This window comes from Corvus moneduloides, chromosome 7, assembly GCF_009650955.1.
Source record: "Corvus moneduloides isolate bCorMon1 chromosome 7, bCorMon1.pri, whole genome shotgun sequence".
Taxonomy (NCBI): domain Eukaryota; kingdom Metazoa; phylum Chordata; class Aves; order Passeriformes; family Corvidae; genus Corvus; species Corvus moneduloides.
Window position 1 is genome coordinate 38,074,483 of NC_045482.1, and position 18,378 is coordinate 38,092,860.

Sequence of the window (18,378 nt, forward strand, 5' to 3'; positions counted from 1 at the left end):
AGGCGGGTTGGGATTTCCCCCCAGGAAAAGCAACTGCGAACGTACCTCGCTGGCCATGTTGTGGGCATCCTTCAGGGTCTTGTAGATTTTGGCCTCCTTCAAATCATACTTTGGCTTTTTACCCATCTCTTTGGCAAAGTTCTCCTTGTATTTCACCTAAACAGAGAACAGCCAGGTGTCACAGCTGCTGTGCAGGACTCACCTGTTTGGCTGCAGCACCCCCTGTTCCACTGGGGCTGATTAGGAGAAGAACAAAAGTGCAGGAACTCGAAGGTGTCCACTGGAATAAAGACTATTTAAAATAGACCTGACACAGAAAGAGAATCGACATCTGTTTGATATTTACAAGATACCACTTGTGATTTTTCTTCCAGTTACATCTCCTCACTGTAAAAATAAAAGAGCCAGGAGAATCGTGTGGCCAAAATTGTGACCCTTGGAGGTGAAGAATTCTTCACTTGATGGGAACAGTCCATTGATTTAAGATGTTTCACAAAGAGATAAAAACACTGACAGGTATAATAAGAGTAAAATACAAGAAAATTATATCTTATATAATTAGAATATTATATATAACATTAATATATAATATATTATATAAAATATAATATAAGAGCATATGAAAGAGTGTTTAAAAGAATTTTTTACATACTTCTTGGAGAAATAAGAGCTTTAAAAACCTCAAGACTTCAGAGCACTGAAGATTTCAGTACATTGTTATGCACACAGTGTGTTCTGACTGGATTAGGGATAAAGGAGGACAGTAATGATCACAAACAGAACAGTGACACAATTAATTACTAATGATAAATAATTAATTTGATTCTGCAAGAGGTTTAGTAACACTTCCAAACCACATCAGCTTCAGCCAGGTAAAACATAGCAGTGTGAGCCATCAGAATCCAGCAGACCCAGGCTGGAGGCACGGAAATGTTGAAAAGAATGAAATCCATGAAAAATTAAAAGCAAGCAAGCCAGACAGACAAAATCCAACTAAAAAACTCAACTGGATAAACAAAGTGGACGTGATGCTTTACAAAGTTTATGAGAAGAGATGTCCAAGAGAAAAAACCAACAGTTAAAGATGATGCTGACCATTCTTTGCTCCCTCAGTGCCCCTCCAGCAGTTCATTTCCTCTCAGAACCAAAATCATCTCAGCAAAGAATGTTTTAAAGACTCAGAGTGGCAAAAGAATGGAAAACCAGGATCTCATCAGTGAATGGGAATAAACAGAATTTCTTCTTTTTCCTGTAGATCAGTTTAAGAATCCTTGGTTCCCCTGAGGAGATCCTTGGTTTTCCTGCAGACACCGTGGTGGACATTCAAACATTCAAACAGCAGCAGACACAGCCAGACATGGAAAAACCAAAATCCTCCTTTCTTTCACTTGGAAATACATGTGTAAAACTGAAATGGCACAGACCTGTCTGCTGCCACTTCCAAATGGGCAATCCAGGCTCTGGTTTTCTGTTTTCCAAAGGTTTTGATGTGGGAAGAAGTCTAAGAACCAAGGAGCCCTCAAACCAGCCCAGGCTGCACTTCTCAGTGGGACTGATTCAGTCATAGTCTGCTCTTCCATTATGAAATTCCAGCCAATAAAATAGTTTCATTAAAGTTTAAATGAAGTTTTAATAGAATAGTTAGAAGAGTTAAAATGATGTTCTGGTGACTGTTTACTGAAAATTACCAGCACCATTGCTCAGGCTGGTCATACACATTTATTTATACATATATTTCCAGGGGTTTTTTTGCATTTTTAGACAATAAATGCTCAAATTTGACGGGTTTTTGGGTGAAAAAGGTGAGTTTTCACATTAGGTGAGTGCACTAGAAACTTCCATTAAAAAACTTGGAAGCTCCAAAACCATTATGAAGGACAGAACAACATTTCAAGCTTCACATGGTGCTACAGAATTGCAAGATAAATATGCAAGCAAGAGACAGATGCACAACGATGGCATTCATGTCACTTAATTAAAATTCTCTTACATGACTACTAAGCATATTTGCTTTCTTAAAGGTTCTCATCCAGGGCGTGTCATAGGAAGCAGCTCCATGGCCTCTCATGTGGTGTTTGAGGTACTCTGCCTACAACCAGCAGCAAGAAAGCAAGGTCAGAAAGTCAAAAATCCAGAATTCAAACAGGAAGGGGAGACAAAGAACCAAGAGGGATTGAGGTCCTGCCACAAGATCCTTTTAACGACAAAGTACAAAGAAAGTGGCTGAAAGAAACCGAGTGTCCGTTCAAAGGATGGAAAATAAGAGACAGGTAAAGGCTGGTTCTGGTAAAGCCAGTACCCAAAAGGGCTAAAAAAGAGCAGGACAAACACTTCAGCATTTAAAAGATCTTGTCACAACATCATTTTAAGATGATTTTATACCTCCATTAATGACACTGGAAAAGTTTAACAAAGAAATACCTTGTACTGGTATTTAATTTTTATTTTAACGCCTTCCCTTCCTTTCCCTTTTCCCCTACTCTGGCAATAATTTCAGTTATAACAGCGACATTATAAGTTATTTCTCATTTCTCTCATTGCTTTGAAGTTTCACCAACTTTTCATTTTGCCCTTACCTGGCTGGTCAGTTTGGACACCTCCTTGGCCAGCTCAATGTCCGGACGCCCCAGCATGGTCACACCCACACCTGCTGCTCCACGCTTCTTATATTCAATCTAATAAAAGAAATAAATCCTTTGGCAGTGATGAAATCCTCTTTTAATTATTCTACTGGATTTTGTAGTGAAATTAATGCTAAAGGATTATCCAGAGGACTTGAAAACACTCACATTGCTGATTAACTTGGCAGCCTGGGTTGCTTTCTTAATATCTGGTCGATCTGCTATGGGCGTGTAGTGGAGCTTGGACTTGGCATCCTTCTTGTATTCAATCTAACCCATGGAAAAAGACAGAGGAAAGAAAATTAATGAGGTTTATTCATGGGGAATACACAGTAAAGGACACAGCAACGTTGCTGAGAAAGTGCATGGGTTTATTTTGGAAATAATTCACAAGGAATGGATCTGGAAATCTGGTTTTGCAAGTTGTCTACAAGTGAAGAAATAAATGTGGGAAATTCTGTCTGTGTCTGAAGGGATGAAAAAAATTATTAGATGTGATTTGCACCACATTATTTGAAATCCTACCATAGGATTGAAGCACAAATCCTTTATTTTAGTGCATTTTTATATTTGTAAATACTTGTACCTTCATCTTTCAAAATTACACCTGAACATGGAGGCTGGGAGGAAATTCAGAAATCCATAAAGTTGGGTTTTTCCAGCTGAATTTGCTTACATAACCTACGAAATTATTGGAAAAAGAAGGCGAACTTACTGTACTCTGGTTTTTAGCTACTTCCATGGCATGTTTCACCTCAGGAGGCTCCAGCATGACAGAATAATTGGATTTGCCTTTTTCCTTCACAAACTTCTTTTTGTAGTTTGTCTATCAAGAGCAGAAAGGGCCACGTGTGAGTTTTTAATGTCACATGGAGGAAAATGCTACAGAAACTTGGAAAAAGCTCCCTGAGACTGCTGTAGCTGCATAAAGAGGAAACACCTCATTCCCAAAAGTGGCTGCAGTTTTTGGAGCTCAGGTTGCCAAAGCTTAGCTTATCTTTGGAGATGATGAGCTGGGTCTGAACTCACCTCGCTGACGTTCTTGGTCACCTCCTTCACGTGGACGGTGTCCCGCGTCTCGGGCAGTGTTGTGAAAGAGCCATGGGGCAGCTGCTTCTTGCTCTGTGCTTTGTACTTGTTCTGCAAGCACAGGGGAAAACCAGGTAAAACCCAGCAGTTCAAGGATGGAAGGAAATGAAATGAATAAATAATTGCTGATGTTTTACCTCAGACACCAGAGAGCTGACATTCTTAGCCAGCAGGATCTGAGGGGTGTCTGGAACAACGTGGTAGGTCCCTCGGGCTTTGTTGTGCTTCTCTTTGTATTTTATCTAGCAGGAAGGAAAGATCTCAGTTTAAATAATGAGCATTTTGTCTTCTGACAGGTCAAAAAATAATTACTACAGTTGTGTTTGGTTTTTAGTGCAAAATTTTGTAGAAAATCCCATATTTTGACATTTTACAGCCTAGTCCATATATTCCTATGGCTCTCACTCAGAATATTTTTAATATATTCAATATTAACATATTGTTAGTAATTATTAAAGATATTTTGTGTTATTATTAACAATCTTTTGGGTAGTTATCAAATATATTTTGTGCTATTCCCAATTTATACCTGCAGTGGTTTTGGTGGTTTTCTCCAGACATTTCCATTTCAATACCAGGAATGCAGAGATGCACCTGGGTGTAAGGTCTAGGGGTGTTCAGGCAATGTTAACTTTGAATATTAATTTAATCCATGAACTAGGCCTGTGGCATTTACAAGACCAAACTAATTGAAATTTATTCAGTCAATTTGTTAATTAAATAAATCAATTCAAATGAAGTGAGACTGAGAACATCTGTTCAAAGCTTCATGGTTCATCCAATTGTATTTCCAATGCAACAGTTAAGTAGTGAGTAAAGTGGTAGCAGAGAACTTGGAGGGGAAAGGTGAGTTGAGTACTTACATCACTGGCCAGGATGGCATTATTTAGGGCCAACACTGTGTTTTTATCATCTGTGACAGAAAGTTTGCACCCCTTGAGGAACTCCCGGTCCAGTTTGTATTCGTACTGCAGGAAGAAAAAATAAGAGATAAAGTAAGAGAGTCTCAGATCTTCTCCAATTTTTCAAAAATTCTGAACAGGGGAGATGAGAAAAGGGAATATTCAGGGTATTCTGATTTTCTTACATCACTCTGCTGCAGAGAGGACTTGGCTGCTTGGACAAAGTCAGGCCTGTCAGCGATCAGGTGCCAGTGGGCCTTGGCTGCCTCGTATTTCTTCTTATAATCCAGCTGTTTACAGGGAAAACCAAACAGACAGAGTTTTCATCGGAAGTTGGGTACCTTGCACACAACATACAGAGGCCAATTCTCTTTTGGTCTGTGAGAAGAGGCAAGAAAATGCATCTACACCAGATTAGGGCTTTCCTCTGGGTCAGGCACACTGCAGCTTTTCCACTGCTGGGTGCAGAAAGGAAAATGAAGGTGGAGAAAGGAATATGAAGGACTGAAATGATGTCCTGACTTTGGAGAAGGGGAGAACTTTCAAATCCTTCCTACTGAAATGGGTCACCAATAACAAAAAACACAGGACAGCTTCCCATAAAGCTCTTGCTTTGTCTCCGTGAGCATCATCCCAGGGAATTCCTGGGACAGCTGTGTCTCTGCCAGGAAAGCAGAGGACAACAGGAAGAACAGGCTGTGTGACATACAAGGACCTCAAGGACAACTTGCCAGAGTGAGCACTTTAGTATGAAATGAATTAAAATACACTTTATCCTAGCAGCGGATAGGATTAGAAACAATGCCCAAAAAATTCAGTGGAACTGGAAATAATTCCTTGTGGCTTCCACTGCCAGTTCCCAACACCCTCCAGAATAAAATTAAAACATGAGCAAGACAGAACTCACGTTGCTGTTCAGTTTGTAGGCGTGTCTGGGAGTTTTAATGTGAACTGAATCTGCCACGACGTTGCAGTGAGATTTACTCTTCTCATACATTTCCTTGTATTTCAGCTAAAGAAAGGCAAAGATGTAAAAACGTTTACAAAGATCATATCAGCATCAACAAAAAAAGCATCAAAATGTGAAAAACTTAATTAAAATTGCTCCTGTCTGGATAAAATCTTAACAGGAGAAAATGACTGGAGAAGCATTCAGGGCTCTGGGCTGGTGACGAGGTGGGGATTGGGCACAGGTTGGATTTGATGGTCTTGGAGGGCTTTCCCAACCTCAATGATTCTGGGATTCCATGAAAAATAAATTCCATTGATGCAACTTGATATCAAGCACCTGCCTGAAGGAGGGTCCTCTCCAGCAGCACTTCTCTTTAAGCAGAAAATGTGGCAGTTCTAACTCACCACGAGGCACAGACTGAGGTGTAACAGGATCTATTCATGGGCAGTAATTCTGCCTGTTTCTAGATTTTTGCAGCTAAAAGAAATCTTTGGAAGAAATTTATTTTCTGATAGTTACACTAACTGAAAACGCCTTCAGAGAATCTCAGCATTCAGTTTGGAACTTAGAAAATGTCCTTCAATTCACATCTCTTTCTCTCAATGATCCACTTTAGCATCTGGATAAAATGGTTATTTTTAATTACTGGATTTACTAATTAGGTAGAAATTTATGGAGCATCTGAATGACATTCAGGCTACTTATTCTGCCAGTACCACACTGAGTTTCAGAAGTGCTAGTACCCTCATTTTATTTGTGGATACCTAAGGAACAACAATACAATGGACAGAGAGAAAGGGTGGGAGAAGGAATTAGGACCAGGACTCCTAAATCCTATATTATTCTATCCAGTCCCTCTTCCTTTCTCTCTCATTTTTACTCTTCTATTGCCCCACAATCAAAACATATTTCTTTTAGATCAGAATATTTACCTTACCTATTCACAATATCTATACAAGAAATTAATAAACACAGCAATGCATGAAATATTTTATTCAATCCTCAAAAAAAAAAAAAAAAAAAAAAAAGAAAACCCAGAAAAAACTTCTCCAAATTAATCATTTAGATATCAGTTCCAGCTCATGGCTTTTATTTCCAGTGAGGGGTGGTTTGCCCCAGTAAAAAAAAGTTCTAAGAGCTCCAGGAGAAAATTATATGAAAAACTTACTGAAAAACTGGGGGTTTTGAAAAAGCACTGAATGCAGATATCATTTTACAGGCCAATATGGTCTAAGTAGGTGATGATTTTCACTGATAGTTTTACATAGGAGTTAAAAACATCGGCTATCAAGTCAAAAAGTGAATTTTGTGTGGTTTTGATGCCACAGCCACAGAGGATTTACTCACATCACTGATCCTGTCCTTGACCTTGCGCACGTGCAGCAGCATCGGCGTGTCCTGGATGGTGGTGTAGCCCTTGGGCTTGGCTTTGTTGTATTCCAACTTGTAAATAATCTGAAGGGACAAATTTGGGGTTGGATTATTTCTTGGAATCCTTGGTGTCAGCTGGAAATTCCCTGGGGGTGATTATCCCACGCCAAAGGATCCACACTTACGTCACTGATCTGTTTGTTGACCTTTGAGGTCCGTAAATATTCTGGAGTATCCAGAACTGTGGTGTATTTGTCTTTCTTCTTCTCATAGTCCTTCTTGTACTGAATCTGGAGATGGGGGAAGGCTCCAAGTTAATCACACAGAGCAGGACAAAATCTCTTCCAGAGGTGGGATTATACCCACGGATAAAATTGCAAAACCCTCCCACAAAGCCAAAGAAAGCTGAACATGCACCGTGAGCTGAATTGCAAACTCCTTCCTTGCCTAAGAGGCTGCCTGTTTATTTGTCTGATTAATTTTATGGTTATTTCAAGCCAAAATCTCCATGACTGAGCCAAAAAATCAATCTTGGCAGAGCAGTGACTTTTAAACTTCATAATGGACAGTATCTCATTCTTAAATATTCATCATATTCAGTTGAAACTTGGACTTGGTGACCTTGAAGGTCTTTTCCAACCTTAATGATTCTGTGATCAGAATGAAATGTTCATCATCTTGCACAGCAGAAGATAAAAACAATACCAAATATATCACAATGCCAGGATATTTTAAAGGCTTTGGCAGCAGGATTTGTGCTTGGTAATGATTTTCTTAAAGATCACCTTGCCCTGCTTGGGTTTCTAAACCTCTTTTCACAGAGTTCAGTGAGAACAGGCTGTTCACCAAGAATGGGAATTCATTGTAGACAGCCTGAAGGCAGCTGGAAAAGGTTAAAACACATTTTTTAAAAACAAATTTTCATGCTCTACCCTTTATCAGAAAATAAAACCACACATTTGAAACGGGACTGTGACAGACAAAATATGAAACATGATAAACAAATAATCGATGATAACACGAAGAACTCGGGGGGACATGCAGGTCAGACATTTCTTTTTTTGAATGCAAACATACTCAAAGTTACCTGCAAGGAGTTTTTAATGAAAGAATAGAAATCCACAGAAAAACGAAAGAGAAATGTCTGAAAGACCTTCAGTAATTTATTACTGAAGAGTGTCACTACTGGCACAGGCAATAACAAAGAATTACAATTCCCTCGCACAGAATTGTTTCCTACTGTTGCATTTCCAGTCTATCATTTATATGCCAGTTCCTGATGAGGAATCATTTTTCCCGCTGCAAAGGGTGAGGTTACTGCCAGCAGCTGTGATTTCAGAGCAGAAATAACTGTTCGGTGTCTGATACCATTCTGGGCAGAGTGGGAGATAAATGTTGGAATCTCCTTGTCAAATCCATCATGTTCTTTCTGAATTAAGGAACTGAGGTTATGGAAAGGTGGCCAGGCCAAGAAGTGGTGTCAGAATGAGGATTGGGTTAGGGAAATACCAGGAAGAGCTAACATCCAGTATCTGAAATGTATGGAAAATTGCTGTTCTATACAAATATGTGCAATACATACCAATTTTTTTATAATGCAAGGAGAAAATGGGGACAAGCTCAGCTTGAGCTGAGTGACATCCACATGACAGCAAATATTGTTTCAGATATTCTGTTTTATTTTATCACAGCCAGCATTAAGCACAGTGAGGAAGCTTTAGGGTCTGAACTCCATGGAAATCTAGGGAGCAGTAAATATGACAAGTCCAAGCAGCTAAAGTGGGTATCTAAGGTGTCCTAGAGCAGCAGCTCTGCAGATTACCTGGCTCCACAGGTATGTGTTGTAGAGTGCTGTCAGCATATCTGGCCTCAGAATTTCATTGCATCCGTGCTGCAGGAGCATCTTGGCAAAGGATTTATAGCTTTTCTGTCCATGCAAATGGCAACCAAGGACAAGAGAGACTCGTGAACAACATGAACAACGACACAGCTCTAGATCCCAGGCACTTGGAGAGTGGAGAGATTTAGGCAAGCTGCTGTATGTATTCATCCACATGTGCATACAATTTACGTCTGAATAATTAGCACTGTCAAGAGTCAATACTAAAAAATTTGCCTACACTCACATTAGGGAAATTAATAATTTTTTGGGGGAGATGAAGGTAAATTAGAGATCAAGGCAAATATGTCCCTGTTGCTTCATCTAGAAATGATTTGAAAAGAGAGGTTTTAAAAAATAAATGCTTGATTCTGCATTTTTTAAAACCTCTCCAGTGGCTTCAAGAGGGACTGGATTCCTGATGTCCATTGATGCACAATCATGGGAGTACATACAGGACAGATGCACAGAGCAGCTCACACAAAAAGTGACTCCTTTTTGGGTGGCAGGATGGAGACTGTGTGAGCGAGTGAAGAACCATCACAGTATCACAGGGCTGTGATACTGCTGGGTGTGAACGTGGCACACAGAGATTTTAGAGAGAGCTTCTGGGCTGCTCCAGGTGCTCCCACAGTACCTGACTGCTCAGAGTGCTGCCCCACTTGGCCAGCAGATTCCTGGGATCATCCACAATAACGCTGTACCTATCTTTGAGCTTCTCATAGGCAGCTTTATATAATTTCTGCTCAGAACAGCATAATACAGTGTAACAAGAGAGAGTTAAGATACAGAGAGATCACTGTTATCACCTCTTTACAGGCTGGGGTTGAAATTCATGTCCAAAAGAGAAAAAATACATTAAAAATGGGAAGGGAAGGGAAGGGAAGGGAAGGGAAGGGAAGGGAAGGGAAGGGAAGGGAAGGGAAGGGAAGGGAAGGGAAGGGAAGGGAAGGGAAGGGAAGGGAAGGGAAGGGAAGGGAAGGGAAGGGAAGGGAAGGGAAGGGAAGGGAAGGGAAGGGAAGGGAAGGGAAGGGAAGGGAAGGGAAGGGAAGGGAAGGGAAGGGAAGGGAAGGGAAGGGAAGGGAAGGGAAGGGAAGGGAAGGGAAGGGAAGGGAAGGGGGATTTTCAAATGGTAAATGCATTTCTAAATTGCCTCTGGAAGGCCTACAATTTAAGGATGTCTATATTCCATCCCTTCAATAAGCAATTTTATGGCTGACTTTCTTCATGAAAAGTAACTGCAGAAGCAACTCTGTATTGTAGATTCCTGAGTTGAGTCCAAAGAGAACACAATGAGATGTTACTAAAAACATCACTTAAATAACAAAAGATACTTAGGCAAGTTCAGTTTAATGTATGGAGCCCCCACTGGTAAACTTTTACCCATTTATGTTTGTGATATTAAATTTTTCCTTATTTGCTCTATGAACAATAAAAAGACTGAACAATTTTCATGAAAACTCTGGTATTTGTTGTGAAACAGTTTTCCCTACCTAGAACAGGTAATACAGTAATAAACTTACTGACAGAAAATGATACAACATAATGGCTGGTGAAATAGAAAGAAATATCAAGATATAAATCTAAATATCTGCTTCTTTGATGAAAAGCATCAGATTTTGATGTGCTTTTCCAACTCTAAGCTGACAGGAGTCACCCTGAACATGGTGTTTACCATGGAATTTGTCCTGGGGGTGTAGAACAGCAATCCTACAGTGGTGATTTGATTTTTAAACCCAGAGGCGTTCATTAACCCCCTTCACTATTAGGTTGTGTAAATTGTTTCTTTAGCACTACAGGAGAAAAACAAGAAAAAGTTGAGTAGTAGAGTGGAAAAATTCCTGAAAAATCACTGAAATTAAACAAGCTGTGGTAACTTCAAAAAGACAAAACTGTCTTCCTAATACCAATAAAGGTTTTGTCAATGTTTTAGGAAAGCAATTGGAATTCTCTCTATGCCTTTTTCAGATGGAAACCAACACAGTGTTACCACACCATCAGCATTATTTAAGTCAGCAAAGGAAAAGCTCCTTTGCCATGAAAAATTAATGAGCAGGGGTGGGGATTTCACTTTCTAGGCTCTGCAAACCTTTTGTGTGCTAATACTCAGAAAAACAACAACCTTGTCTTTCATGACTTCAGGCTGATCTTAGGGCATCTTCAAGCCTGAATATAAAGAAGGACAACCTTCAACTCTGTATTTACTCACAGACTAACTACTTAAGCCTGAGACGAGAGAAATCTTTACTTACCCCATCCATCAGCTGAGTTGCATATTTAAAATGCTCATTGATTGGAGAGTCAGCCACGTACTTGAACTGGGACTTGGTCTTCTCAAAATTCTCCTTGTACTTACACTAGAGCAAAAGAAAATCAAACACACAAAACCCAGCCCATGTTAATCCGAAGAAGGATTAAGGCAATGAAAATGTGATTTTAGAGGTAACCTGTGGCAAAATCAAGGGGGAATTATTGCATTTGTGAGTTCAACTTTTCTAACAGCAACAAATTGTTGTAATTGTACAGCAAATGTCAAAAGCCATTCAGCAACAATTCAGAGGGTTTCACTCACCCCACTATAGAGCACTTTATTCTTCTCTGCCAGGACAAAACTTGGAGTATCCCACACGTAACAGCCAGTGCCTTTGAGCCATGCCAGGTCTTCCTTGTATTTGATCTTTAGAAAAGAAGTAAAAAGACTCAGTTTTAAGCAGATAATCGGTGTTGAAATGAACCTCAACACAAGGTGTGGCAAACAGAGTTGCATCCATCATAAAATAAATTAGTTTCTCATATTTTTTTGATGGACTCAGTTTATTCACACACCTAATCTAACATTAGCTATTGGAGTTCCTGTGACATTACAAATAATCTTGTACAGTTAAGGGGTCATTGTGTATGACCAGAAATGTACAATTAAAGGTCATTACAGGGTTAAACAAACCTAAGCAAATACAACTGAAATTAATTAAGATGATTTGCTAATTTGACAAGGGGATGTGCTGCAATTTTAGCCATCAGATTCTCTCTGTCAGTTCCCAGATCTGCCAGTGCAGAGTGTAAATCACTGAAAAATGTCACCTCCTTTCCCTTTGTTGAGAAAGAAGGCTTGGGTTTCATTTTGGAAACCACTGGTAACTTTGAGCCTGTGCCATGCAGGAGCTGTTTGAACTCACATCACTGATGGCATCCGTGACCAGGCGGTGATGGGCGTGCTCTGGGCGGTCTGGGATGGATCTCCAGATTCCCAGCTGGCTCATGTAATTTTCCTTATATTTGATCTATAGAGAAAATGGAAGAATTAAGTAAAACAATTGAAGAGAACACTCCAATTCCCCTCTCTTTCTGAAACATCAGAACTAAAGGAGTGGAAAAGAGATTAATTTGTAACATCAACAGCAATCAATATTCCAGAGAAGGAAAGAAATCAACACTAATAATGCTGATATTTCTCTAATTATTTGTCATATTTAAATGGAACAGAAGGATAAATGGCCTATTTTAGGTTATTAAGTGGCAAACACTAATTAGGAATGATGATGTTGTACATACACTGCTGATGTCATCGGTGACCTTCCTGTGATAGACAATGTCCAGAGCATCCTTCACTGTGTGGTACTTGCCCTTGGTGTTCTCAAAGGTTTCTTTGTAGCGCAGCTGGGAAGAAAATAACACACAAAAGAAGGGATTAACGTGCCAGGAATTGTTTCAGTTAAATTCCTCACTTCTCAGGAATGATATCCAGGGATGTGTTGCTGCCTGACATCCCAAAGTAAGCCCTGAGGAATTTTAAGAGGCTGCAATTGCCTATAATCAGCTGTAATTTCACTGAGATTTATGGTGAAAAATAGAGAAAATTTCACCCAATTCATTTTCAGATTAAAGAAAAAACATCCCTGCATCACAAGACTGCTCTCTAGAATGGCACAAGTGCCACTTTCAGTATAAAAAATTACTTATCCCTTCTTCTGGCATAAAAAACTACTTATCCCTTCTTCCCTGTCCTCATCCAGAAGAAAGCAGGAAGATCATCCCAGTCTGTGGAGAAAGACTTTCTCAGAGGAGAAATTCCCATGTACAGAAGAGCTGGGATGTTCCTTGGCAGTATTCAAAAATCACTCTTAGAGCAGTAAGACTAAATAACCCTAGAACAAAACACCAGCCCTGCACATGTTCTTTCATATCCTGCTAGTTCTGAAATATATGGAAAAGCTCTCACAAATGAGCATTTTTTAATTGCCTTAAATCACAAATAACTATTCCACGCTTGAAAAAATCCATTTCACCTTACCAACCTCCTGTGCAGCAGCTCAGGTAATTTTTCTCTCTAATCTACTTCTGAATTAAAAAATGAACACATTCTCAGTGGCAGGGCAGTTTACTTCTAACACAAAACTGAGATGAAAAAGCTGATAAAAGTTATTCTATCCTGGCCCCAGCATCAATCACTTCACTCCAGTCTGCTCTATTTGGAGACTTGATGCGTAAACAAATTATTTTAAGTCTATTTTTACTTTGTTGTAAGACCACACTTAAGTGCAATGGGAAATGAAAATGAATTCTAATAACTGGGGGGAAAGGCCTTAAAGTGGAATCAAATCAAAACTTAACAACCCTAATTTCAAGTGGAAATGGACATGCACATTTTTATGACCCACACTGAGATATTCTCTGCTTTGCATGTTTTTTCCCCAGTGATCTTTTTTCTGTTATTTCCATAAAGAATCCATGGAAAAGCAGCAGCAGGAGTGTTCCTGGAGTACTCACATCACTGGCATTCAGGTAGGCTCTCTTGGCTCTGATCAGCACTGGGGTGTCAGGGACAGGGGTGTATTTGTCCTTCATCTTCTCATACTGGGTTTTGTACTTTTTCTAAGAGACACAGCAAAAGTGAGGAGTGATAATTGCAATTTTAGAAGCATTTGCCAATCTGCAGAAAAGCTTATCTTACAAAATACTGAAACATATTTTCAGAAGGTTTTATTTTATCAGAACTTACAAAGGAAACGTGGAATTTGAGTATAAGAGAGAAAAAAAGTAAGTGAAAGCTAAACAGATTTGAGCCTTGAAATTACCACTAAAAATTATAAAAAAAACTTGTAAGGAGTTCAGCATAATAGTACCAAATTTAAAAACCAAGACTTTACCTCACTGATCATGTCCTTGACATTCCTGGCATGTGTAAAGGCTGGAGTCTGACCATCAGCATGATGGTGGGGTCTCTCTTTTGTGGCAAGTTCCACATACAAGTACTGCAGCAAGAAAAAAATAATCAAAAAAATACACACTTCAACTAAATTCTACTTTATGTCTCTGAAAAGCAGCTGCAAATTCACAATATACACATAGCCACTGCTTCTTTTAAGAATTTCAAGTCATTTTTAAAAGGTCTGAAAAGCTTTTGCTGTACTTTAACAACATATTAAGAAGTATCCCCTGTCTGGTTTTATATCAGCACAAATTTTTCACCTGGCTCTGTATTTTCTGTCCTTTCTTGGCTCTTATGAAGTCAGGTGTATCAAGGACAGAAGTGTATTTTGTCTTCAGCTCGTTGCCTGCAGCTCTGTAAACCAGCTGGGAAAAGACAGGTCCAGGAATTATTTCTTCTGCTGTTATTTAGAAGCTGCACAATCACAGCTTTGCAATTATAACTTCTCATTTATTTCAGAAAAAAACCACAGGGAAGGGTTCATTACAGCTGCAAAATTGGGCAGAAATAACAGAATTTACCTCACTCAGATGGGTTTTCAGTTCCTGCACTGTTCTGTATCCAGGGGTATCCAACACCACGTTGACTTTAGGCCACATTTTCTTGGCAGTACTTGTGTAGATATAATTGGACTGGAAAGGAAAGCAGTATTAATAAAGGAAATGTTATAGTGCTACCCAGCAGTGCTTCAAAACAACTAATTGGCTGCATGGCACAAAATCCTCTCATTCTTTGCTCATTTTCATGTGTTTCACTTCCTGCATGCACAGAAACAAATCCATTGTTGTCATACTCGTTTCCCAGAGGAGAAGTCTTACCCAGAGCTTCCGGAGCTCGCGAGCACGGACCATGTCAGGAGTGTCGTACAGGAAGCAACCCAGGCCCTTCAACCACCTCAGGTCCTCTTTGTATTTATTCTACGAGAGACACCACAATCAACAGTCAACTTTTGGGAGAATTTCAATCATCAGTCCTTAAACACAGTTACAGAGCATTTCTTTTGTTCCAGAATAGAATGGAAGGGAGAGAAACCCAATCCCACTCCCAGTAGAGAAGTTTTGGGCCTCACACCAGGTGTGTGAGCAGCAGCTGCTTACGTCACTGGTGATGTCCCCGACGTAGCGACAGTGCAGCACGTGAGGGGTGTAGGGCAGGGAGATCAAGTGTCCCTGCATCTTGAAGAAATCTGACTTGTAGATCAGCTGAAAAGAGAGAACAAAACAGCATTTCACATGTTTGCTCAGGGAATAATCCCAGTTTCTTCTGTTGTTCTGTTAGGAGGGCACCTACATCACTGACAGCCTCCTGGGTGGCTCTGACTTGGCGGATTTCGGGCGTGTCAGGGGTGGTGTGGATCTTGTCCTTGTTCTTGTGGTACGTTGCCCTGTACAGCCTCTGTCACAAGAGACAACATTCTGCACTTTAACATAGTTTAAAACATTGGAAAACCTTGAATGGCAAAGAAGCTCAGCACACCATAAGCACTTCTTAGACAAATTACTATTTTCTACCCAGGTGGAGATTTTCCATAATTGTTTTCAGTAGGAGAATCTCAGACTCTAATCCTAAAAACGTGTAAATACATATATTTAATTTTCATGTTGTTAAAGCCAATTATCAAAAAAGTGAAAATATATATATAAAACCCAAAACTATTGCAACCCAATTTTACACAGATACAATTATTTCTATTCAACTTCAATCACAGCTAATAAACTTAGGCTGCAATTTTATATTATGGTAACAGTTTCAGCCTGGATCAATGATCCCTCACCATTCTTGATGGATACTTCTCTAAACAAAAGCCTAAAGGAAGAGGGATCCTACAACTTCCCAGTCAATGTACTCTCATTATGCATATTTTGGGCACTGCAAATACAACTGAAAGCAAATACATATATTTACTGTACCTCATTAATGACTTGATTGACCTTCCTCACGTTTTCAAAGCCAACATCTTTAGGTCCCAGAGTGTAGCCCTTGGCCTTCATGTGTTCATAGGCTTCTTTATATTTCAGCTATAAAAAGTACAACAAAAACAGCACAGAAACTAAATTTGACCATCATTCTACTTACACTGCACTTCTGACAGCAATTTATGCTCTATAAAGAAACATTTTTAGAGATAAACAAGTGAGATGTAGCTGTATCAGAGTTAAATAAACACATCATAATTATTTCTCCCTCTATCATATGGCCCAAGGTTAATAATATATTCCATTTCTCTTGCTTCTAAATAAGGTATTTGCATATTGCTGAGGAAATTTATATTTTGATAGCAAAGGTCCAAGCTGAGAGTCCCTTATCTGGGGCTGCTGATCATTCCCATGGCGTAGAAGGCTTTAGTCCCTGACTTACATCACTGCCGATGTGTTGGACGTGTTTGGCATGCTGGAAGTGTGGAGTGTCCGTGGGAAGGCTGTATCCAGTGGGCAGAGCATTCACACCAGCCCAGCGATACAAATTCTGCAAGAGGAGAGAGGAAAACTTTGTGCAACTGTGAGCCATATCTGAGAGGAAAATCCCTTCATCTCAGAAATCCCTCAGTCACAACTGGCAAAAGATTTCCCTCGTGTCTGCATTAAAATGCATCCTTGTAGCTTAAATGAGGATATTTTCCCACTTTCATTTTAGAGCAGTGACATGCAGCTTCACCTGAAAAGCTAAAACCAGATACTGACATGCAAAGAATTTGGTGTTTCAGTATCAGAAACTCTGTGGAACTCAGTTTTGTACTTACCTCACTCTGTATTTTGTTTGCATTATATGCCCGCTCCAAATCCACTGTTTTATCAGTAGAGATCATCTTGCCTTTGACATTCTGCTTGTAATCACCACGATAGACAGCCTGGGAAAGAGAAAAAGTCATAATTGCCAGGTTCTCTCACAGAATGTTTTGTTTGCACACAACGGGAATTGCTCCTAAAGAAACTGGATGAAGGTTTTTTGGCTTCAGGCAACTAATGGTTTTAGTGATTGTGTCTACAATGAGGTGTAGATAACCAGCAATGAATAAATTATTAAAATTAAGTTATTAAAAAATATTAAAAGTCACATTTCTAAAGGTGGTGAGGTAACAGCACTTGGAATAGCGGCTGGCAGGTGAGACAAGCACTTACTTCACTTAAATTCAAGGCACTGAGTACATTCTGGACGTAGACAGGAGTGTCTGTGACCACAGTGAAGTCCTTCTTCATTTTTTCTGCCTTAGATTTGTACTTAATCTGCAGAGAGAAATAAAAGAGCTCTATTTACTATTTATTTTATCAAATAATTATTCTTTTAACAAAGCAGCACTGAAACAGAAAGTATATTGAAACTATGGCTGGTTATTTAATGAATCCTTCAACCAAGAAGGATAAATAACATTTTCCAGACTACACCTGGAGTAGAACAAAGCTACAGCGAAGTGAAAAAGAAGACTAAGAAGCAAACCCAGAGTTATGCACTCACATCATTGCGAAGGTCATAGGCGTGCTTGGCATGGAGGATTTCAGGAGTGTCCCAGACAAAGCAGCCAATGCCTTTCAGCCAGTTCAGATCATCCTTGTAGACCACCTAAGGAATCAGAGAAGGAACCTGTAAGAAACCCATTAGGATCTAACCCCTCATTTCTAAATCACTCTGAAACACCCTGTCAAATGATGGCAAGGGGAGTTTCTACCACTCTGATTTTTTTTTTTTGTTTGAGAAAATCAAAACTATCCCTTTTGGAATTTAAATAATTTTTGTTCAATTTGCTTCAATTTGGGCAATAAATTAAAAATCCAATGAATTTTTTAAAAACTACCTGCACATCCTACTGGGCACTGATTTACTGCCAGATCCTACTGCTGGGCTGACCTACCTAGGCAAGTGTGTAGAAGCTTTGCCCAACCAGGATTTTCTCAGACTTCCAAAGTTTCCACACCTCATGCAACCAAATAAAGGACAATTTAGAGACAGGGATGGCTGCATGGGTAGAAGGGTAATGTTATGACCCAAATGCCTACACTGATAGCATTGAAATTATTGAAATTGTTGCACAGAGAGGTTGTGGACTCGCCACACCCAGGAGTGGCCAAGGCCAGGTTGGACGGCTCTTGGAGCACTCTGGGACAGTGGGAGGTGTCCCTGCCCATGGCAAGGGGTGGAATAGATGAGCTTTAAGGTTCTTTCCAACCCAAACCATTCCGGGATTTTCTGATTCTATTCAACTAAGCCCCATCTCAACTACACATTCATTGCCAAGTGTTACAAAACCACAACACAACGAAGTGAAGTGACGACTTCAGAGCACTCCTGCGAAATTTTTGCTAAATTATCTCCTCTAACAGAGCATAAATGAAGGAATGATCTCAGCAGTGAGCCAGGAA

At 39.7% G+C, this 18,378-nt stretch overlaps 1 protein-coding gene across 1 annotated transcript in view; it reads right to left on the reverse strand.

Moving 5' to 3' along the window:
- Positions 1–18,378, reverse strand: part of NEB (nebulin) — a 105,004-nt gene that overhangs the window by 22,429 nt on the left and 64,197 nt on the right. Inside the window, 29 exon segments of the mRNA XM_032113885.1 lie at positions 46–156; positions 2,577–2,675; positions 2,790–2,891; positions 3,337–3,447; positions 3,651–3,761; positions 3,848–3,952; positions 4,574–4,678; positions 4,798–4,902; positions 5,520–5,624; positions 6,912–7,019; positions 7,121–7,225; positions 8,758–8,862; positions 9,452–9,556; positions 11,067–11,171; positions 11,387–11,491; positions 11,991–12,095; positions 12,367–12,471; positions 13,582–13,686; positions 13,962–14,066; positions 14,284–14,388; positions 14,545–14,655; positions 14,842–14,940; positions 15,121–15,225; positions 15,314–15,418; positions 15,934–16,041; positions 16,382–16,489; positions 16,764–16,871; positions 17,143–17,247; positions 17,477–17,581. Coding sequence (XP_031969776.1) covers positions 46–156; positions 2,577–2,675; positions 2,790–2,891; positions 3,337–3,447; positions 3,651–3,761; positions 3,848–3,952; positions 4,574–4,678; positions 4,798–4,902; positions 5,520–5,624; positions 6,912–7,019; positions 7,121–7,225; positions 8,758–8,862; positions 9,452–9,556; positions 11,067–11,171; positions 11,387–11,491; positions 11,991–12,095; positions 12,367–12,471; positions 13,582–13,686; positions 13,962–14,066; positions 14,284–14,388; positions 14,545–14,655; positions 14,842–14,940; positions 15,121–15,225; positions 15,314–15,418; positions 15,934–16,041; positions 16,382–16,489; positions 16,764–16,871; positions 17,143–17,247; positions 17,477–17,581 — 3,066 coding nt within the window.